General features: G+C 36.3%; 1 protein-coding gene across 1 annotated transcript in view; it reads right to left on the bottom strand.

Annotated features, from left to right (window-relative positions):
* Nucleotides 1-530: 530 nt before the first annotated feature.
* The window catches only part of RNF180 (ring finger protein 180), a 150,145-nt gene continuing 126,939 nt past the window's right edge, over nt 531-23,736 (bottom strand). Inside the window, exon 5 of the mRNA XM_077773547.1 lies at nt 531-1,528. Coding sequence (XP_077629673.1) covers nt 1,329-1,528 — 200 coding nt within the window. The 3' untranslated portion in view covers nt 531-1,328. The remainder of the gene's footprint in view (nt 1,529-23,736) is intronic.

A 23,736-nucleotide genomic window follows, 5' to 3' on the forward strand; every position in this document is an offset into this window, starting at 1 on the left:
TATTTTTCAGAACATCACATACCATCAGATAAGTGTTTTTAGTCAAATACAGTTGGTAGTTATTAGGGCAAATTTGGACTTTTCCTAGACCGAACTCTTGAAGCCTCGTCAGCCACAGTTGGTTTGGATGGTGATGAGATTTTTTTTAAGTGCCATGACCGGTTCACTTACCTTGTATAAAATATGCTGACTGCATGATCACAAATATGATGACACAGTATAGGAGTGCTGGAGGGGCAGTTCCTAACTGTCCTCACGGGCTACACAAAGACCACATGAGGGACTGAAATAAGTAAGCTTACTTCTTTGTGCTTTAGTGTTCTTATTTTTGAAACTGGGATGCTTGCCCTAATTGTTTCCTATATTGGGATGATTCAGATTTCCTTTTTTTTTAAATAAAGGTAAAAACGAATTCCAAGGCTTATAATACCGTAGAAATTTAAACAATGTCAGGTTTTCTTTGTATATATCCATAAGCCTATTAATAATAATTCCTTATTCCAGATATTAAATCACCTTAAACAAAGAAAAAAATTTAAAAGCCACTCTTTATTGCACATTTACAGTATATTTGACCATCTCTGTGTTAAATCACTAAATTAGATACATTCTGGACATGCACTGCTCTTTTAGACTACAGAAAATTGGTAAATTTTTTATTTCCCCAAGTGAGTAATCCAGCAATTCGGAAAGTTAATATATTTCTGTTTTTATTGGTGGGGATTGGTCTCAGATATTTTGCATTTACTACTCTGTATTTATAATAATTAAAAATGTTGCACTAATGCTAGCTATTATTATGTCTATGTAAAAGAAGAGCCAGCTTTCCTGATAACAGAACAGGAAATAAGAAGAGATCATTGGGAACCAAAACTGAATATACCCTGCTAGATTAGTTCCCAGGAAATATAACTTATCTTTAGTGCACATAATTTGCCCAAGAATAAGTGGTGATTGACTAAATATTTTATCAGTAAAGATACTATCTACCCAGGTTATAATTTCATTTTGTATTTTTACATGAAGGGAAAACCTCAGTCTTTATAATTAAGTATAAAACTGGTATTGTAAAATTAGAGCCCATAAATCCTAAACCAAGAGAGACTATGAAATCAATAGTGCATCACTGCTAAGTGCTAGACAGACTAGCTCCTGAATAAACTTTAGTTTGTTACATGAAAAACATTAATAAGTCCATTATTCTCAGACTTTCTATAAACACCAACAATTTATATAATGCAACATTATAAAAACTTCACATTTTAAAAATGTTTAATTGTTATCTATATCATTTGTGACTGTTCAACTGCAGTAAAGTATGAAAATTCCTAAAACGGAAAGAAAAAATAGCAAAGAAAGCAGAAAACAATGAATCCAATGACCCAGTTCACTGAGTAAATATAGATGATCACCATATCCATGTCAAACCACCATCCACGGCTGTCATCCTCAAAGTGCAGATAATCCATTCTGTGTGCACCATGTGGGAACTGCCTCCTTGTAACTGGGGCTGCACGTCTGTGGAAACCTAGAAGACACATGAACACATCTTAACAGTCACTGAATTCAGATGGGTGCTCAAAAAGGAAGCTCCATTATGAACACTCATACCATGAACAGAGCATATCTTGATTCCATTAAGTGGTAGGTTGTATTCCTGACAGGTGATTTTGTTTTTTTTTTTTTATTTTTTATTTTTTATTTTCCCCGTGATAACAACTATCAGAAGTCTCTTTTAGTTAAGGGTCTTTAGGGCAGGGACAGTAAAATTAGCAGAGTATGGGATATGGAATCAGGAGATGAGCCTCGATCTGTCACTTTCTTGGGTAAGTTATTTGATCTCTTTGGGTCTCCTGATTTCTCATCTATACCTTCTAATAACTTGATTACATCTGATCCTCACAATTTTTAAGTATTTTTTCACATGATAGCATTTTCTAAATTTAAACTTACTCAGGTTTTATTTTCACAAGTGCTCTTTGTAACTCCTGATCTCTAACTTAACCTTTATCTTGTACCTTAAGAATTTCACTGTTAAATCTTTGAGCAAAATTCTATAAGAAAAATGTCTGTTGTTTCAGCAGTGAATAAACTGCACAGAGAAAACAGTAGGTCTTTGAAAAAATTTAGCTTTAATATTTATAAATTTGAAAGCATGGGCCTACTTAAGGAAGTTGCTGTGTAAAAAGGAAAACTGAAAAGTAAGTGACGATGTTGTAACAACCTTGAAGAAAATGCATGGGACACGTCACGGTGCCTAAGTCGAGATGCTACCAGGTACTCGTGCGATAGACATGATTCTATTTCCAATCTAAGAGTGAGTGAGGCCTCTCTACTTTTCACTTACAGAAAATACTTTGTTCTTTGTTAGATTCCATCGCTTTGTGTATTGACTGGCTCTAGCTGGTTGTGTATTGATTGGCTCTAGCTGGTTTTTCATGCTCTTGACTGCTCCTTGCAGGGAACGTCAGGAGAGACATGAGCTCTAAAATGAAAACACTACTTAAGAAGCTGGGAGAAGGAGAAGACAATTCCACTAACATGGGAGTACATGAAGAAAATCATGTAAGTGAAAACAACAGAAACAGGAAGTACCATTTCACATTTCATTAAAAGGTATTTTAAAAATATAACTTCCTTCTATGGTTAAAGTCACATCGGTGGTTGAAAGGAAGATTACATAAAAAATGCAACCAGGTATTTTATTGAACTCCAAGTGCCAGCAAATTACAAAACTAACCAACTATCAAACATACAAAAAAATACAAACAGACCAAAAATCCCCTAATATATCCTTTTGCCACCCAGGGCTCTGAAAGGGAACTATGTGTCCTATAAGAAGACAATGGAATCCAAACAGAAGTGTTTGGTACAGGGACTGATTTATACCAGGAATTAAATACAGTCAACTAGCACTTAATGAGGTAGGTGTGAGTGTGTTTGTCAGTGCTTATGTTTCAGTACCAGAAAAACCACTGGCTTGAGCTAAAGAAAATATCATCTATATAAACAAAAGGACCATCTAATGGAAACACCATGGGATCCTTCCCAGACAGTTGGTGGCTCTTCAGTTCCAGTTTTCAGCTGGCATTGTTTGAGAACTACCTTACAGCATAAGGAAACGTGTGCAGGGGGACTTGACACAGTGTGCAGCAGACATTTTTTGGGAGGTGGGGTCCTAAATGCAGCGCGTTTCAGGAAAGCATAAAACACCCAAGATGTTCTAAGTGCTGAGACCCAATTTTAGCTGATCAGGCCAAAGGGCCATTTGCATTATTATGTATTCTATGGATTTTTTTTTGTCTCTACCTTGAAGGCAGTTGCCAGGCAGTGCCTGAGGTTGAACAGCACCACAACTGCAAGCAGCCTACAAGTGCCAGGAGCATGTCTTGTAGACATGTGGATCCTGGTTCCTAATTCTCAGGCCAGGATGATCAGAGGGTGATAGGATCATTTTTGTGGGATCCTGGTGTTTGTACACTTGGGTGAATGTATCCTTGCAGATCAAAGAAAGCTCCTGGAACCTCAGCCTCGAATGCAACTAACAACTACCCACTAGCCGGCAAAGTTCCACCAGGGAGCCAGAAGCCATGGACCTTGAAAACTCACAGGTATGCATGGCACAGGCCCCTCATTGACAGTACAGGCTCGTGGACTTGGGGTGGCCAGTGGTAGACTCCAGTGTGGCTACAGCCCCATTCCTAGCTCTGTGTAACAGGCACAGAAGTGCCATCCCAGAGGGTACAGAGACCTTACAAACACTCTGACCCAGCCTTCCTTCCACCTTATTAAGGGAGCCATTCTTCTGCATGGCTTCCCTGGACAAAGCTAAAGGCCCATTTGTTCTGAGGCGCCCCTAGCCAGACATTTTTCAGACATTATAGCCTACTGTATTCAGGCAGTGTAACAGACACTTCTACTCCGTCTACAGAAGCTATGGGTAGATCTGCACCTATAGAGATCTGAAAGAAGGACAGGGTATGGCAGGAGAGAAGTAAAGGGATTTTAGGACAGGGAGATACACGCAATACACCTCAAATGAAGGTCTCAAATGAGGAAATCCAAAATATCTAATCTCCCAGGGTACAACATTAATATTTTGAGGCAGAATAAAAAAAGCCAAGAAAATAAACTGTCAGCACCCACCTTAAAAAAAAGTGATAGTTCTTTTATGACTAAATGAAAATATTTCTGAGAAATATTGTATCTCCTTATGGAATATTTGTCTTTTTTTTTTTAAATATGTGCATGCTAATTATTTAGAGCTTGCATATTTGGTAGTTGCTAGTAACTGGTGATAAAGGGTCTCTGAGGCTCAAGCTTGAAGCAGATTCTGGTTCATCCATTTTTAACAATGGAAAAAATGTTAAAAATTGGGCTCTAGATCAGGCTGCTTATTCTGATGGCAAGGTTACACTCACTTGGGTATTAGTACGGTTATTTATAGTCACACTTCTTTGATGATGGACAATTCCAGATTACTGTTTGTATGTTTTATTTTACATTTTAAAATAAAAATTGTACATATTTAAGTTGTAAAACATATTCTATATAAAGGCACCTAAAGTCTACTCTCTTGGCAAATTTCCAGTGTCTCTTCTCAGATGTATGATCTGCAAATATTTTCCCCCAATATAGAGGTTGCCTTTTCATTTTGTTGTTTCTTTTGCTATGGAAAAGCTTTTTGGTTTGAGGTAGTCCCACTTGTTTATTTTTGATTTTTTTTTTTTTTTGCCTGAGTTTTGTGGTGATAAGCAAGAAATCACTGCCATAGCTGATGTCAGGGAGCTTACCCTCAGTGTTTTCTTGCAGATTTTTATGGTTCCAGGTCTATTTAACTTTGTAATCTATGTTGAGTAGATTTTTGTGTATGTTACAAGATAGGGGTCCATTTTTCCCAGCAACATTTATTAAAGAGACTATTTTTTTTTTTCCAGTTTGTATCCTTGGAACCCTTCCTGAAAGTTAGTTGGTGGTATAGCTGTCTATTTTTATGCCAGTACCATGCTGTTTTGATTACTATAGCTTTGCAATAAAATTTGAAATCAGGAATTTTGATGCTTTTCTTTTTTTCTTTTCTTTCTCAAGATTGCTTTGGCTATTTGGGATTCTTTTGTGGTTTCATAAGAATTTTAGGACTGTTTTTTCTATTTCTATGAAAATGCCATTGGTATTTTGATAGGGCTTGAGTTGAATCTTTATATTGCTTTGAGTAGTATGGACATCTTAATATTAATTTTTCTAATCAAGAACATAGAATAGCTTTTTCTTTAGTTGTGTCTTTTCCAATCACTTTCATTAATATTTTATCATTTTCAGTGTTGGTTTATAAATTATATTTACTTGTATTATGTGGATTATAAACATAAAATGATATTTTAGATTACATTAGAGGGCCATATTTCAAATAGATTTTTGATAATTTGTTTTTTGGCCGACTGCCTATCATTTTGTTTTTTAATTATTTTTATAGCTGACAAAACGTTTACACTAGGATGATGTGTCATCCCCTCTACTTTTTTTGTTTGCCTTATTAGTATTATCTGTAATCTGATTTCTTAATAGAATTCTTTTGTTTAATACTTGTTTATTATTGAGAAAGCAAGAGAGAGCTGAGCAGGGGTGGGGCAGAGAGAGAGGGAGGCACAGAATCTGAAGCAGGCTCCAGGCTCAGTGCTATCAGCACAGAACCTGATACAGGGCTTGAACCCACAAACTGCGGGATCATGACCTGAGCCAAACTCAGATGCCCTATCAACTCAGCCACCCAAGTACCCCTTAACAGAATTCTTTTTAATTAAGTCTCTTACTATTTTGTGCTAGTAGTTTATCTAAAACTAGATAACATAATGTAAATCCATTTAACTGGGCATATGCAATTTTCAACATATTGTAATACATAGAAAACAAACTAATGAAGTCGGCCTTTCTATGTTACCAGACTTCCCATTTTCCTCAGCTAACATTACATGCCATCATAACATGCTGGTAAATGATAGAGGGGAAGTGGGAAGAGTTTTTCTCACATTCAAAAATGATCCTAATACATAACCCAAATATTCCCAAAGCAGTTTATACACCTTTTCAAAAACTTCTTTACAAATAGAGGCTGGAGAACAGATAGCATTTTTGATGGAAATTATTATTATATGTAAGAAATAAGTGATTTTTTCTGACCTAAAGGATTATCTATCAACCTTAGATGTTTCAGATTCATGTGTCACTTGTTTGGGTCAAAGGAATAATGGTATTAATGGAAGAGCTACAGAAAAAAGTAGAGCTAAGAGTAGACATGGCATGAAAGATGAAGAATTATGAGCAGGGACATCATCTCTGCTGTTCTCTGTAAACAGGGCATCTCTGTCTACCCTTGTTGTCCTGGTGTAACTACGAATATGCCCCTTTCATTCTTCAAGGGGCCTCATTAGTGCTAATTTCTAGCTTTGAATACCAGAAGGTGATGGTGACCCAGGATGGCTCAGGGTAGTAAATTTTGTAGGTATGGTGGATAATGATCATTTCCTAATATTAATTTGTTAATGTTTTTTAAGTGGAGAGTTAGTGAATAGGTCTTTGTAACAATTTTGGAATTTCCAAAGCTATAAATTAGATGGGATGACTGCAGTTTCTCAATCAAAATCTGATGAAAAGAAAATCACATTACAGATGACATTACTTGGTAAGTATTAGATATATTATGGCATTAGAAAAATTACCATAACACTAACCAGTGATTAATTACTGATTCCACTGTAAAATGATCATAATGAAAGGACCTGATTCATTGGGCTGTTGTGAAGATTAGGTGAATTAATACACATAAAGCACAGGCTTGGTCCATTATGAAGGCCTGATTCAATGATTGTTAGATTTTTTCTTCTTCTTTTCTTTTTAAAAAAATTTTTAATGTTTTATTTATTTCTGAGAGAGAGAGAGACAGCATGAGCAGGGGAGGGTCAGAGAGAAAGGGAGACACAGAATCTGAAACAGGCTCCAGGCTCTGAGCTGTCAGCAAAGAGCCCGACGCGGGGCTCAAACCCAGGAACTGTGAGATCATGACCTGAGCCAAAGTCAGACACTTAAATGACTAAGCCACCCAGGCACCCCTAGAATTTTTCTTTTTACATTGTTGTTATTATTACTTTTGTTAGTACTATTCTTATGAGAAAGAAGTTACCTTTTGTTGCTAGAGCTTGTTCTGCATATTACATCAATCTTTTCTAAATAAGTCAATGAGTTGACCTTGATGGTTTGAACAAAATAGTTTCTGTTTCCTTCAAGTAGGAGTTGATTTCCTTAAGGCAGTGACTAACTTTAACCAGAATGTCAGAATGTCAGATACTGAAACTCTGAGATCTAGTCAATATTTATAAAGTGTGTATTTACTATCTGTTAGTGGCTAAGGGTGTAAAGCTATTTTAAGACATAATTCCTGTTTTGAAAAACTATGAGTCTGAAATAGTGTTTCTCAATCTTTTATAAATTATCATCTCTATAAGGGGAAAAATAAGTAAAATTTAAATTTAAATATTCTAATCAATGAATTAAATTAACTTTAATTTCTGCCTAATGAGAGAAATTAAATAGGAAGGAATAAAATTTTGTCAGGTGAAGTTGAGATTTTGAGGACCACAGACTAATATATTATCTAGGATTTTTTGCCTCCTGAAACCAGTTTTTGTCCTCATTTAACATGCATAACCTAGAAGATAGTACACGTAAAACCATTATGAGAAGTCAAGGTAAATGTAATATAGACAACTACTTTATTCCAAGAGTTTGGATTGCAGTTAGTGGCCTGAGAAGCTTCTGCACCAGACATGCACTTTTTCATGAACTTAACAACCTACTATTGGTGATACACTAATAATGATTAGTTTGATACTAAGACATGGTGTGAAGAGAATCTAATAATATTAGTACCTTCTAACTATGCTATTTTAAAGTAAAGAACACAATAAAGACACAAACTTCCTCTTCTTTCCCCCTCCCCTTTATTATAGGGGGAAAAAGCACAGTGCAGGGAAAATCATTCTCATCAAGAAATCAGAAAATTTGGATTCTTATGCTAATATTGAACATACTCATTTAGTCAAGTCAAAATAGTTCTCTGTATCTTTCAAGATGTTCATATGGTTTTCTTCTTTAATCTGTTAATGTGATGAATTTATATAGATTTTTTAAAATGTTGAATAATTTTAAAAAATCTAAAGTAATAAAGTGATAGATTTTCCAATGTTTTATCCTTCCTTTAATACCTACGATAAATTCCATATATTCATGATATTTGTTTCTGTACACTGATGAATTCAGCTTTATTTTACATGGAGTTTTTATGCCTCTGTTGTAACAATGATTGGTGTATAATTTTCTGTTTTCTGTTATTTTTTCCTGGCTTATTATGATTTTATTGGCTTCATAAAATATGTTGGCGAATAGGCGACAATTTTACATGGGTCTGTATGTCTGCATATCTTGCAAATGTAAGTAATGACTACCTGTGTTCTGTACTATTTTTTGAAAGATATTCCTATAGCAAAGTCTGATTTGTAGCCTTATAATATAGCATATTCAATGCTGCTATAAAAGAATTGAAGTTTATAAGCTCAGAGCTCCTTGTGACATACTCCACTTTGTGTGCAGTTACTGCTGGGGCCTTACCTGTATGCTCTGTGAGAAAGAGGGCTCAGGTATCCACCACAAATTCTGCTGTTTTGGCTCCTGCTCTGAGTAATAGACCATCCTTTGACCCAGAAATCTTACGCTTTTTGCAAGCATCCATGAAGATGCTTGCTCCATGGAAGCAATCCATGAAGACTAAGCTGTTAGCTTGCAAATAGGGTAAATCTTAGACCCTTAAGAGTTCTCGACATTGACAATCTTGTGCCCTTTTCATTCTCTGAAACAATGTGCATAAAATTAAAATCTTGATGGTTTGGTAATTCTAGCTTGTAAAATGATTTAGGTCTATTCTCTTTTTAGGTGTGGGGGTAAAAATGTAAATACCAGTTCTTTAATAGTTGTATCAATTTCTTTATTAGTTGCTGGTCTATTCATCATGTTTTCTAAGTTTTCCTTGAGTTGGTTTTGGAAATTTTATACATTATCCATTTTATCAAAGTTTTCAAATTTGTTGGACTAAAATTTGCACAATTGTAGTGCACTTAGAGCTCTTTGCAAGTAATCTGGTCTCCTTCTGAGTATATGGTTTATTGTGTACTTCCCTGCTCCTTAGAAGTTAGGCATGCCATGGAACTTTACCAGTGAAAATGATTGTTCAAACAAAATACTGTGTATCACTTCAGGGTATTTATCAGTTTGAGAGGCTGCAGCAATCTTTTTTCCTACTCCACAGAACCATCAATGTACCAGACAGAGGCTGCTCAGTTGTCCTAAAGCTTAAGATGATGTGGAACAGAGTACTTAAGAGTTAAGGGGAAAATATTTCAACATAACTATGAATTCTGATTGAAAATCACAGAGTAACCCTTAAAACTATTAAAAAAAGGTCAATTAAAAGAGTTAAATCTGACTTATTTACTTATTTTCTTTCTTTCGTTTTTTCTTCAGGTAGGAAAGTCCTCTTGGAGAAATGCCAAATTGTTTAAAATAAAGAGAAAGACTGTGAAGAAAATCTCCAAGTCACAATCAGGTTGAGAAAGCTTATAAAGAAGAACCAGCATTTATGAATCTCAAACAGGTACTTCTTTCTGCCACTTTATAAAGTCTATTTTATAAAAACAGTTTTACCTCAGAAGAATTTCTCCCATATCCTATACCTGTGAACAGTTATCTCATACATCTTTTTCAATTTTCAGCAACTTTCACAGTGTTTATACTGGGTACTAAATATGTTTGTTGAATGGATGGATGAGTGAGTGCCTGTATATAAAGATACACATCAGAAAATGGAATGAATAATTAGCCTATTTTCTGAGAATGTCTCACTCAAATCAAGCCTCCCAAATATATTTTTAGACAGAATGGAATATTATTATGAATGTATTTGAGATATATTTTTTGTTCTTAAGAAAAAATATTCTTTAGAGGTTACTTCAGAGAGCTTTGAAATTAATATGTGTTCTGTACAGAAGTTGTTTGTGTGCCTTGTCGTGCATTTCTGCCCAGAGCCGCGCATAGACAATCATAGGGGACTTCGTTGGTTTGTGCTATCTGGCTTTGAGACCATAACTGGTCCTCCTGTTCCTGATGCCAAGAGGGATCAACTTGTTGTCACCTCCTTGAGTCAGGCTGGCCCCCTGGAATGGATCAGGGAGGGAAGAGAAATATGCACATGCCCAGGCTCCTGAGATATGGTAAGAGAAACAGAGAAAACAGACCAACAACCCAGCTCCCTCAAGACTGCATTTAGGCAAACTTAATGACAATCATAAATCACACATGGGTAGTATATATGTTGCCCTGGCAGAATAGTTAGTTGGAAGTCTCACCTGAGGGGAGGGCGTTCTGCCCAGCACCCTCAATGGGGACTCCAGCCTGGCTATTCACCAGGGGCGTTCCCCAGACACAAGGTTGGATGTTCTGAGTACCTGCTTTGATGTATTAAGCAAAGCCTTCTTTGTTCTTCTCTCCCTCTTTATGTTTCCTAAATTTTTAAAGTCTTTTTATTCCCTTTCCCTTATAATAAAGCTTTCCTCCACCAAAAATGTGGCTATCATGAATTACTGTTATTCAGAGCAGTATTAAAAAAGGAAAAATTCATCTATCATATGCCAAGCCTTGGGTTAAACCCTCCAATAAACCAGTAAACAACTCTGCATGCTCAGAGTTCAAAATCTAGTGGAATGACAATTGACGATACATCATGATTGATTAATTGATTCTTATAGTCACTGCAGTAAGCATTGAATTCATCAACACTTTACAGATAAGGGAATTAGGTTTGTGGAGGTAAAGTAATTTATATTAAGATTTGAACCTAGCTCTTTCTCTCTCATCTGGGACAGTTTGATTCCCAGTTCTGCTAGTTAACAACTATGTGATCCTGAGCAAATTACTTCACCTTTCTTACTGAGTTTCTAGAGTTGAAGAATGAGGGCAGTAAGATGCCTTCCAGCTTACCCATCTTACATCTTACCCATCCTACAGCTTACATATAGCTAGATGCTTTTAAAAAAGGATATATGTGCTATCCTTCATGCGTGATGGAACAGACAAAAGGTTGAAGCATGGTATTTTACAGCTCTGTAGTTTTCATATTACATAAGACATTTGTAGTGTCAAGTTGATTGATATAAATAGACCTTAGCAGAGGTGGAGTGGTATTTTTACAGTCAAAGTAGGTATAGAGTTACTCTGTTAATATACTTGAAAAGCTAATACACAATGGATTTTAAATGTCATCTTTATCTCCTATATTTTTAGGATACCAGAGTCAAATGTATAAATCCTGCAAAATCAGTTGAATATGTTAAAGTACGTTGTGGACTACTTATAATTCTATAACACTGGTACGATTTTCAATATACAGTTGATCCTGTAGGGCCACTTCCAAGTGGGGTGTTATTTTTTTCAATAAATATACATATAGGAATGTATTTTTTAAAATATTTTTTTAATTCTCCAGTTAGTTAACATACTGTGCAGTGTTGGCTTCATGAATAGAACCCAGTGACTCATCTCTTACATGTGACACCCTGTGCTCATCTGAAGAGTGCCTTTCTTACTGCCTGTCACCCATTTAACCCACCCTCCACCCCTCCACTCCCATCAACCCTCAGTCTGTTCTCCGTATTTAAGAGTCTCGTATGGTTTGCCTTCCTGTCTTTATCTTACTCTTCCTTCCCTTCCCCTATGTCCATCTGTTAAGTTTCTCAAATTCCACATATGAGTGAAATCATATGATATCTGTCTTTCTCTAACTTACTTTGCTTAGCACAGTGTAAATGTATTTTCTTTTCCTTATGGTTTTCTCTTGATTACTTTATAGTATGAATACAGGATAGAATACATATAAAAAATATGCGTTAATAGATTGTTATCAAGGTTTCTAGCCAACAGTAGGTTATTAGTAGTCTGGAGGAGTCAAAAGTTAAAGTAAACTGTTGTCAAATGTTCAAGGGTTAACTACAGTTTATAATGTTATTAGACCAAATCATAAATTTTTTTAAGTTTCTGTTAACAAGGTAAAAAATGAATACCATGATTTCTATTTAAAATTATCTTTTATTGTGGTAAAAATATATAACATAAAATTTTCCATTTTAACCATTTTGTTAAAAGTACAACTCAATAGCATTAATTACATTCATAAAGTTGTGCAATCATTGTCACAAAGAGAAACTTTGTGGTCACTAAGGAACAATCTCCCAATTTCCTATTCTTCTCAGTCCGTACTAACCTCTAATTTGCTTTCTGTCTCTATGAATTTGCCAACTCTAGATATTTCATATGAATCAGATCATACAACATTCATCTTCTGTATCTGGTTATTTCATCTAGTATGTTTTCCAGGTTCACTGATACTGCAGTAGGTATCATAATTTTATTTCTTTTCATGGTTAATATTCCCTTTTATGTATATACCATATTTTGTTGATCCATTAATTTGTTTATGCATACTGGGGTTACTTCAATGTTTAGGCTATCACGAATAGTAAGCACTGGGATACAAGTATCTGTTCAAATCTCTGCTTTAATTTCTTTTGGTATATACCCAGCAGGTTAAGTCAAGGTAATCCTGTATTTACCTTTTTGAGGAAACTCCAAAGTGTTTTCACAGTGGGATGCTTCGTTTTACAATCCTCCCAGCAATATATGTGGATTCCTATCATTCTACATCCTTGTGAACACTTGTGATTTTCTGTTAAAAATTTTTTATCATAGCTATTCTAGTAGGTGTGATCTCATTGTGGTTTTCCTTTACATTCATTCCCTTAATAACTAATGATGGTGAGCATCTTTTAATGTAGGTATTGGTTATTTGTACAACTTTGGAGAAAGGTCTATTCAAATCTGCCCTTTTTAAAACTAGGTTAATTGCTTGTTGAGGTCTATATATATTCTGGGTATTACGACCTTATAAGATGAATGATTTGCAAATATTTCCTATTTAGGCTTCCTCTTTACCTTCTTGATAATCCTTTGATTGATGCACAATATTCTTAATTGTAATGAACTTCAGTTCATTTTATTACAGTGTTCATGGTTTTGGTGTCGTATGTTAGAACTCACGATTTACCTCTATATTTTCCTTAAGAGTTCTATGGTTTTAGCTCTTATATTTAGGGTCTTGATTCCTTTTGAGTTATTTTGTGTATATTATATGAGGTAGGGGTCCAATTTTATCCTTTTGTATATGGAAATCTAATTGTCTTAGTGCTATTCATTGCAGAAGCTATTCTTTTCCCATTTAATGGACTTAGTTTAGCACCCTTGTCAAAAATCAACTGATCATAGACAGATGGATTTATTTCTAGCTTTTATAGTCATTGATCTCTATGTCCTTACACCGGTATCATGGTGTGTTGATTACTGTAGCCTTGCAATAAATTTTGGAATTCAGAAGTGAGACTCCTACAAAATGGTACTTGTTTTTTTAGGATTTTATTTTTTGCTTTGCTTTTCTTGTTTTAGAGGGACCCTTGAATGCAAATGAAAACTACATTGAAATCATACTTACTAGAATAGCTACAAAAAGGGCTTTTATAATCTTGGTAGGGATTGCACTGAATCAATAGATAGCTGTGGGTAGTAATGATATCTTAATAATTAGTGTTCTAATCCATGAGCATGGGATAACTTTCAATCTATTTATGTCAAATTTTATTTCTTTCACCAGTGTTGTATAGCTCTTAGTGTACAAGTTTTTCACAGCTTTGGTTAAAATTTTACATATTTACTCTTTTAAAAGGATGCTTACAATAGTGTGAAATGGCTTTCTTACTATCCTTTTCAGATTGTTTATTGTTGATGAGCACAACTGATACTTGTGTGTTGATCTTGTAACCTGCAATGTTGCTGAATTTGTTATTAGCTTTAGTAGTTTTCTTTTAGATTTTCTATCTATAGGATTATATCATTGCTGAGTAGAGGTAAGTAGAATTCATCCTTTTCAATTTGGGAGTCTTTTCTTTTTCTTATTTAATTGCTCTGGCTACAATTTCTAGCACAATGTTGAAATAGCAGTGGTGAAAGTAGGCATCCTTGTCTTATTCTTAGTGAGAAGGCTTTCAGTCTTTTGCATTCAGTCTGATGTTAGCTATGAGTATTTCACGTATGCCCTTTGTTACGTTGAGAAGTTACCTTCTATTCCTAGTTTTCTGAGTGCTTTTTAAAAAAAAGATGCTTGAGGAGCACCTGGGTGGCTCAGTTGGTTAAGCGTCCAAACTCAGCTCAGGTCATGGTCTCGCGGTTCATGGGTTTGAGCCCCACATCAGATTCTGTGCTGATAGTTCAGAGCCTGTTTCAAATTCCTTGTCTCCCTCTCTCTCTCTGCCCCCAAAATAAATAAACTATAAAAAAAAAATTAAAAAAAGATGCCTGAGGAGGAGGAGTTAAGATGGTGGAGAAACAGGGGGACCCTGGGCTTTTCTAGTTCCTCAAACACAGCTGTATTTAGGTAAGATCACTTGGACAACCCAGGAGATTGATTTGTGGACTGGTTGGAGGGAGAGATGATGGCAGGTGCAAGGTGCATGGATGTGAACTGGGGAGAGGAAATCATTTCCATGGAGAGACAAAAGGGAGAGAGGGATCAAAAGAGTGGCATCGGGTTCATGCAAGAGGAAAACCTCTCTGGCTAATGTCCTGGAGAGCAAGAAGTACTGAGTGTAGGAGGGGTTTCTTTAACCAGCATTTGGAGCTCAAATTCTGAGGTTTTAGAAGTGTGCAACTTTGACTTTCTCTGGAGTAGAGCTGTGGCATTGCTCCTGGAGAGGAGGGAGTTGGTGGTCCTGGAGTGCACTGGTGGGGGGTGGGGTGGGGTATAGAGATCTCTGGGGTGCACTGCAAGAGAACATTTCCCTTCTTGGAGTACTTTTGTAAAAGGGTATATTTCCTCCCCAAGGACAAAAGGCCCTGTAGGCACCAGCAAAAGGCCTTTCATCAGCAGAGGACAGGCACACCCAGAGGAAATATAAATTTTGCTGCTTTTAGTGCTACTACCGGAGAGACTCTGCACACTGTGCAGGTGTGGGACTGTGTTTCAGGAACAAAGGACTTCAGACACAGCATGAAGGGGCTCTACTCCAGAGCAAGGGGGTGCATCCTTTAAGACTTTAAGCTGTGTGCCAAAGAAAAAATGCAGGAGACTTGTGGCACAGGGTTAGCTGACTGCCCTTGCTATTCTGTGAGGGCTGCCTGAACAGCACGGGGTGTGAGATTCCCATGTCTGGGGATGAGAGATTGGGGTGGTGCCATTTCTTCCCAATACCAACATGGTGGGACTTCAGAGAGTAACACAGAAGCCCCCAGTGGAGGCAGGAGCCACTTAGACCAAACCCTCGCCATGCCTGGCAACTGCTTATTTACTGGGGCAAGACGAACTCTTGAGTCAACACAACAGGCCTCTCCTCTGGAAGACCAGAACAGCCAGAACCTTGCATGTACCACATGTATTGAGAATCGAGTGCTTCAAAATGACACCTGCAGTTCTGGTGGAAATAGGACTGGGCTGAACTTTTTTTCTTTTTTCGTTTGGAATCAAACTCATAGTTTGTTGTTTTTCTCATTTCCTTTTCTCCTTTTTGGGGATCAAGGTCCCCCCCGCCAATTTTTCCAGGTTTAACAAACAGATCCAAGCACACCTAGTGAAAGATTCGAACACTCATCACTTCAAGCAAGGAGGAGCTCTGCAGAGGACTGACCAGTGGGAAAGAGCAGCCAAAACACAACAGCAGAGTGCATACACCAGAAACACTTCCTCAAGTGCCAAGCCCTAGACAGTGTATGACCCCTTTTTAATATAGCATTCCTCTTAGGTGCAGGAAACAGAACAAGCTTTTAAAACAAGCAAAGGACAAAAACTTAGCCTCCATGTTAAGATGGAGGAATTCTCCCCAAAAGAAAGGTCAAGAAGAAATCACAGCAAGGGACTTGCTCAAAATAAATATAAGTAATATATCTGAAAAAGAATTTAGAATAACCGTCATAAGATTCCTAGTTGGGCTTGAGAAAAGCATAGAAGATACAAGAGAAAGCCTTGCTGTAGAGATCAAAGACCTAGAAACTAGTCAGGCTGGATTTAAAAATGATACAAGTGAGAAGCAAAACCGACTGGATAGAGTCACCATGAGGACTGAAGAGTAGAGAATAGGTGATATAGTAGATAAAATTATGGAAAATACTGAAAAGAATAGGGAAAGGAAACTATTAGATCATCATGGGAGACTTAGAGAATTTAGTGATTTCATAAAATGAGACTATCCTAGGAGTCATAGAAGAAGAAGAGCAGGAAAAAGGGGCAGAAAGTTTATTTGAACAAATTACAGCTGAGAACTTCCCTAATCTGAGAAAAGAAACAGACATCCAAATCCAGGAAGCACAGAGAATTCTCATCAACATCACAAAAACAGGTCAATGCCATGACATATCATACTAAGACTTGGAAAATACAAAGATAAAGAGAGAATTCTGAAAGCAGCTAGGGACAAAAAAATCCTTAACCTATAGGGGTAGACACATAAGGTTAGCAGCAGACCTGTCCACTGAAACTTGGCAGGCCAGATGGGAGTGAAAGGAAATATTCAACGTGCTGAATGAGAAAAAAATGCAACCAAGAATTCTTTATCTACCAAGGCTGTCATTCAGAATAGAAGGAGGGATAAAGAGTTTCCCAGACAAACAAAAACTAAAGGAAAAGTGACCACTCAACCAGCCCTGCAAGAAATTTTTTTAAGTTTATTTATTTTTGAGAGAGAGAGAGAGAGAGTACATGAGTGAGGGAGAGGCAGACAGAATTCCAAACAGGCTCCAAACTGTCAGCCCAGAGCTTGAGGCAGGGCTCACACCCATGAACTCTGAGATCATGACCTGGGCCACCCAGGGGCCCCAGCCCTAAAATAAATTTTAAGGGGGACAGTTTGAGTGGTGGAAAAAAAAGAAAAAAAGTCTGAAGTGACAAAGACTACAAAGGACCAGAGAACATCACCAGAAAGACCAACTCTCCAGGTAACACAATGGCACAGAATTCCTATCTTTCAATAATCACTCTGAATGTAAATGGATTAAATGCTCCAATAAAAAAAAAAAAACAGAGGGTATCAGAATGGATAAAAAAGTAAGATCCACATATATGCTGAAATAAGAAACTCATTTTAGACATAAAGATACCTAGAGATTGAAAGTGAGGGGATTGAGAGCCATCTATCATGCTAATGGGTGTCAAAAGAAAGCTGGAATAGCCATATTTGTATCAGACAAACTAGATTTTAAAACAAAGACTGTAACAAGAGATGATGAAAGGCATTATATCTTAACCAAGGGGTCTATCCATCAATAAGATCTAATACTAGTAAATATTTATGCCCCAAATTTGAGGATTATGAGAGGAAATAACCACTTTGCACCTGTCAGAAGGGCTAAAATTAACTCAGGAAACAACAGATGTTGGCAAGGATGTGGAGAAAGCGGAATTCTCTTGCACTGTTGGTGGGAAAGCAAGTTGGTGCAGCCACTCTGAAAAACAGTATGGTGGCTCCTCAAAAAATTAACAATAGAGCTACCCTATGACCCAGCAACTGTGCTATTAGGTATTTATCTAAAGGATTCAAAATGCTGATTAGAAAGGGCACATATATGCACTCCAGCGTTTAGAGCTGTGCTATTAAGACTAGCCAAATTATGCAAAGAGCCCAAATGTCCATCGACTGATGAATGGATAAACAAGGTGTGGTGTGTGTGTATATACACACATACATACACATATATACATGTACACATGCATATATATGCGTATATGTATACACACAATGGAATACTGGCAATCAAAAAATGAAATCTTGCCATTTTCAACAACGTGGATGGAATAAGAGTGCATTATGCTAAGTAAAATAAGTCAGAGAAAAAATACCATATGATTTCACTCCTGTGGAATTTAAGAAACACAACAGATGAAAATGGGGAAGGGAAGGAAAAACAAGATTAAAAACAGAGATGTAGGCAACCATAAGAGACTCTTCAAATAGAGAACTGAGGGTTGCTGGAGGGGTGTTGGATGGGGAATGGGCTCTATAGGTGATGGGCATTAAGGAGGGGACTTGGGATGAGCACTAGGTGTGATATGTAAGTGATGAATATGTAAGAGTAGAATGTCAAATACCTTTTATCCATGAACAAGTTAATCTTTTCCCCCCTTCATTTTGTTAATATAGTATATTACATTAATTTTCTTTGACTCACTGAACCACATTCCTAGGATAAATACCATTTGGTCACAGTGTATAATTAGTTTTCTAGTACTTTTTGGAGGAGTTTTGCATCTATATTTATGAGATATATCGATCTTGTGATATCTTTATCTGGCTTTCATATTTGGATAATCCTGGCCTCAGAATGAGATAGAAAGTGTTCAGTTCATTCATTTTTCCAGAAAAATTTCAGAAGGATTGGTGTTACTTCTATAAATTCTGGTTGAACTCAACAGTAATGTCATTTGGTCACAGACCTTTCTTTGTTGAGAGGGTTTTGATTATTGCTTCAATTTATTTACTTGTTACAATTCTGTTGAGATTTTTCTATTAATCTTTGAGGAGGTTTGGATAATGTGTTTCTATGAATTTGACCATTTCAAGCAAGTTATCTAATTTGTTAGTATACAATTGCTTATTGCATTCTCATAATACTTTTCATTTCTTTAAAATTGGGAGTGATATCTCTATTTACATTTCTGTTTTGTTATTTTCATCTTCTTTTTCTTTGTCAGGCTAGCTAAACGTCTGCCAATTTTGTTACCCTTATTAAAAGAACCACATTTTGGTTTTTGTTGATTTCCTACTGCTTTTCCATTCTATATTTCATTTACCTCTATTCTAATATTTATTATTTGTTTCCTACTGCTAGCTTTGGGTTTATATTTCTCTTAGTTTTCTAGTTCTTCAAGATGCAAAACTATAGTACTAATTTGAGATTTTTCTTTTTTTAAATGTAGTACAGCTATAAATTTCTCTGAGCATTGCTTATTTTTGTTTTCATTAATCTTGAAGTTTTTTTTAAATTGAATATATTTGATATATATATAAAACATTGTGTAATTTAACGTATATAATGTGTTAATTTACATTTAGCACCTCTATCATATTATATAATTATCATTTTTAGTGGTTGTGATAATTTTTAGATTCTTAAGAAAGTTTGATAATTTTTATTATTTTCCTTATACTGTGTATTAGATTTGTATGGCTTATTTAGTATTGATAGCAAGTTAGTACTCTTAAGCAACTTCAGTCTTATCCACCCCATCCCCTGGTAATCATCATTTTACTGTTCTTTGTAAGTTTGACAAGTGATATCAAACAATATTGTTTCTGTGTAACTTATCTCTTTTAGCATAATATGCACAAAGTCCGTCCATGTTGTTATACATAGAAAGAAGGATATCCTTCTTTTCATTGCTAAATAATATATATAATAATATAATATACATATTATAAAACATATGTGTATATATACATACACACAGACACACACATCCTTTTTATTCATTTTATTCATTCACCCATTGATGAGCATTTAGGTTGTTTTCATATCTTGGCTATTGTGAATAATGCTGCAATAACTAGGGGTATGCATATTATCTCTTCAAAATCCTGTTTTAATTCCCTTTGGATATACAACTAGAAGTAGACTTGCTCGATTGTATTGTAGACTTATTTTTACTTTTGTGAGGAGCCTCCACATTGTTTTCCATAGTTATTGGACCAGTTTACATTCTCGTGAACAGTATGTAAGGATTCTTTTTCACTTGTAGTCTCTTGTTTTGATGACATTACCTCACACCGGTTAGAATGGCTACCTCATTGTGGTCTTGATTTACTTTTCTGGGATAATTACTAATGCTGAGCATCCTTTCTTACATCTCTTGGCTATTTCGATGGCCTTTTTGGAAAACTATTTAGTTCTTCTGCCCAGTTTTTACAACTGGATTGCCTTTTTGTTATTAAGCTGTAGGAGTTCTTTATATATTTTGAATATTAGCCCCTTATCCAATACACAGTTTGAAAATTTGAATATTTTCTATTCTCTATATTTTCTTTAAAGAGTTTTATGATTTCAGGTCTCATATTTAAGTCTTCAATCCAGATTTTATTGTTCTGCATTTGTTTCTCTAGTTCTCTTAGCACCATTTATTGAAGAGACTGTCCTTTCTCCATTAGGAATTCCTGGCTCCCATGTTTCTAGAAATTTCTCCATTTCTTTTAGGTTTTATAATTTTTGATATAATTGTTCACGGTAATCTCTTAACCTATGTGTCTTGGTAGTATCGGTTGTAATGTCGCCTGTTTTATTTATTTATTTTGAGAGGGAGAGTGAATCCTAGGCAGGCTCTGTGCTGTCAGTGCAACCATGAGGTTATGACTTGAGCGAAAATCAAGAGTTGGATGCTTAGTCAACTGAGCCACCCAGGCACTCGTCTACTGTTATACTTCTTTATTTTGAGAGAGAGAGAGAGAACACAACCGGAGGAGAGACAGGGGGAGGGAGAAAGAGAATCCTAAGTGGATTCCACACCGTCAGCACAGAGCCAGTACAATGAAGAACTGGACCTCACAAACTGAGATCATGACCTGAGCTGAAATCAAGAGTTGGAGGCTCAACTGACTGAGCCACCCAGGCTCCCCTCCTGTTTTAGTTTTGGGTTTTCTCTCTTTTTCTCTTGGTTAAGTCTAGCTAAAGGCTTGTCAATTTTACCTTTTTGAAGAATCAGTTTTAAGTTTCACTGATCCTTTGTTTTGATGCTCTGGTCTCTATTTCATTTCTTTTTACTCTGATCTTATTTCCTTCCCTCTGCTAAGTTTACACTTAGTTATTTGAGATATAATTTTGTAATGTATGTGTTTATTACTATAAACTTGTCTCTCAGAACTCCATTTGCTGCATCTCATACGATTTGACATGCTGTATTTGCATTTTTTCAGTTATAGTTTTTAAAATTTTTTTTCTGATTTCCTCGTTGACCCATTCATTGTTCAGATGTTTACTGTTTAAGTTCCAGAAATTTGTAGATGTTCTCACTTTCTTCTTGTTGACTTCTAGTTTTATAGATAATTAGTATAATTTCAATCAAAATTTGTTAAGATTTATCTGAATAATGTTCCATGTGCACTTGGAAAAATGTACATTCTGCTGTTGGATAGATTATTCTGTATTTTTAAAGTCCATTTGTGCAAAAGTATAGTTGAATACCAGTGTTTCCTTGCTAATTTTTTGTCTAGACAACTTATCCGTTGCTGGTCGCTACTGCAGTACCCTACTTTTATTGTGCTGCTTTCTATTTATCCCTGTAAGACCTGTTAGTATTTACTTAATATATTTTGGTGCTCTAGTGTTGGGAGTTCATGTTACAATTGTTATGTCTTTTTGATGTATTGACCTTTTTATAATTATATAATGATCATCTTTTTTCCTTGTTACTGTTTTTGGTTTAAAGTTAACTTTTCTCTTATGTAAGTATGGCTACATCCATTTTCTTTTTGCTTGCTTGGAATATCATCTTTTTCCTTTCAACTTTGAATTTATATGTATGTGTAGACCTGAAGTGAGTCTCCTGTAGGTAATATTGGGTCTTGTTTTTTGTTTGTTTTATTAAATTCATCTAGCCATTCGATGCCACCTGACTGGTGAGTTTAATCTGTATACAAGGCAAGCACCTAATTCAGAAACCACAAAGCACTTGGGTCCATGACATCTACCAAACTATCGCCAAGTAAAGAAACAATTTTTAATAGCCATGTTAGCACTGCCATGGCTATCCCTTCAAAGCTCAAAGCAGAGGGAACAGAAAAAAATCAGGCACCTCTCAGTCCTTCCCTGAAGGAAGTTTATCTGCATAATTTAAAAGTTGCTGCTTTGGGACCAGGCTTGGACTTCATCAGGCACTAAGAGCCAGCTGTTATTTTCCCCAGACAGATGACAAGCTAGAAGACCTCTCTTCCACCTTCTTTATTCAGTCTACTGTCAGCAACACCTACTTGGAAGGAGCTCAAGCACACATCTGTAGCACAGAATTCATGGCTGCCACCCAAGGAATGGAATCCCAAATCACATGGCTCTGATAACCAAAGGGCCTTCCATTCATAAGTCCCAAACTATACCAAACAAAAAGGCAACTCTTAACTGGCTATATCCCACTAGGGCACAGTGTAGACAGAAGAGGAAAAATTGCTCAACTCTCAATCTTTTCCTGAAAGGGTTCTATCTGAAACCTTTAAAAGCTGCCTCATGAGTACCAGGCTTTAATTTGGTGGATGCCTATCTAGAAGCTACCTGTGGTCCTCTTCCCAGTAGAATGGGGAAGTTAGTGGACACCTCTCTGACCCTGTCCCTCTAGCCTATTGTAAAGATGAAACCAAGAAGCCAATCTCTCCTTAGAAAGAGTTTGTACACACATCTGGTGCCCCAGCTTTTATGGCTGCCACTTTAGGAATGGGCCCCCAGATTATTGGATCTAATAGTCAGAGGAGCTTGCATTTATAAATCCCCTAACACCATAGCATATAGAAACAGTTCTTACTGGACAAAGGAATATCTCCTTCCCCCTGTGGCTAGAAACATGAGCCCAGCACAGGGAAACATGCCATTTCACAGTTTCTCCATGGAAGGTGCTAAAGCACATACTTAACCAGTAGCTGCTTGAGAGTATAGCTTCTAACCATCTTGCAACTAGGTGCTGACTGTGATCTTCCCCTTTGGGACACTGATAGGTCTTGGAACACCCTCAACTACTGGGAACCATCTAGAATAAAGGAGGTAGGGACCATCATGAAGGTATAAGACACAACCAAATGCTTGTGTTGGGCTGATCAATGCAGTTCACCTCCTACATGAGACCACTCTGTCAAGACTGGGAATGGTGGCTATTTTATGTCATGCACAGAAACCAACTCAGTGAGTCAAGGAAAGAGATTAAAAAGAGGTATATGTTCCAAACAAAGGAACAAGATAAGTCTATAGGAACATCTTAATGAAATGGAGAAACTTTGCCTAAGAGAGAGTTCCAAATAACGGACAGACAAGCAATATGAGGACAGAGAGGAATGTGCTCCAAATCAAACAAAAAGTAAAACCTCAGAAAAAGAAGTAAATGAAATGGATAATAAGCAATATGCTTGGCAAAGAATTTAAAGTAATGAGCATGAAGATGCTCAAGGGACAGGAAAAAGAGTGCAAGGAATCAGAACTTCAACAAGGAGGAAAAAAATACTTAAAAAATCAGATTTCAAACAGTAACTGAAATGAAAAATACACTACAATAAATTAACGGATTAAAAGATGCAAAAGAATGGATGAAAGGAAGCACCCAAACTAAAGGGCACACACTGAAAAGAAGGTAGTGGGATAGGTTAAGGAATCTCTTGGACAACATCAAGCAAATAAACATTCACATTAAAGGGTCTCAGATGAAGAAGAGATAGAGTTGCAAACAAAATGAACTTCAGGCAGTCCATACCAGAATACATATTAATTAAAATGTCAAAGGATAAAAATAAAAGGAGATTCTTATGCTCCTCATCATCAGGGAAATACAAATGAAAACTACAATGAGACACCTCCTATATG

Source organism: Crocuta crocuta, unplaced genomic scaffold (assembly GCF_008692635.1).
Source record: "Crocuta crocuta isolate KB4526 unplaced genomic scaffold, BGI_CrCroc_1.0 scaffold383, whole genome shotgun sequence".
NCBI classification, from domain to species: domain Eukaryota; kingdom Metazoa; phylum Chordata; class Mammalia; order Carnivora; family Hyaenidae; genus Crocuta; species Crocuta crocuta.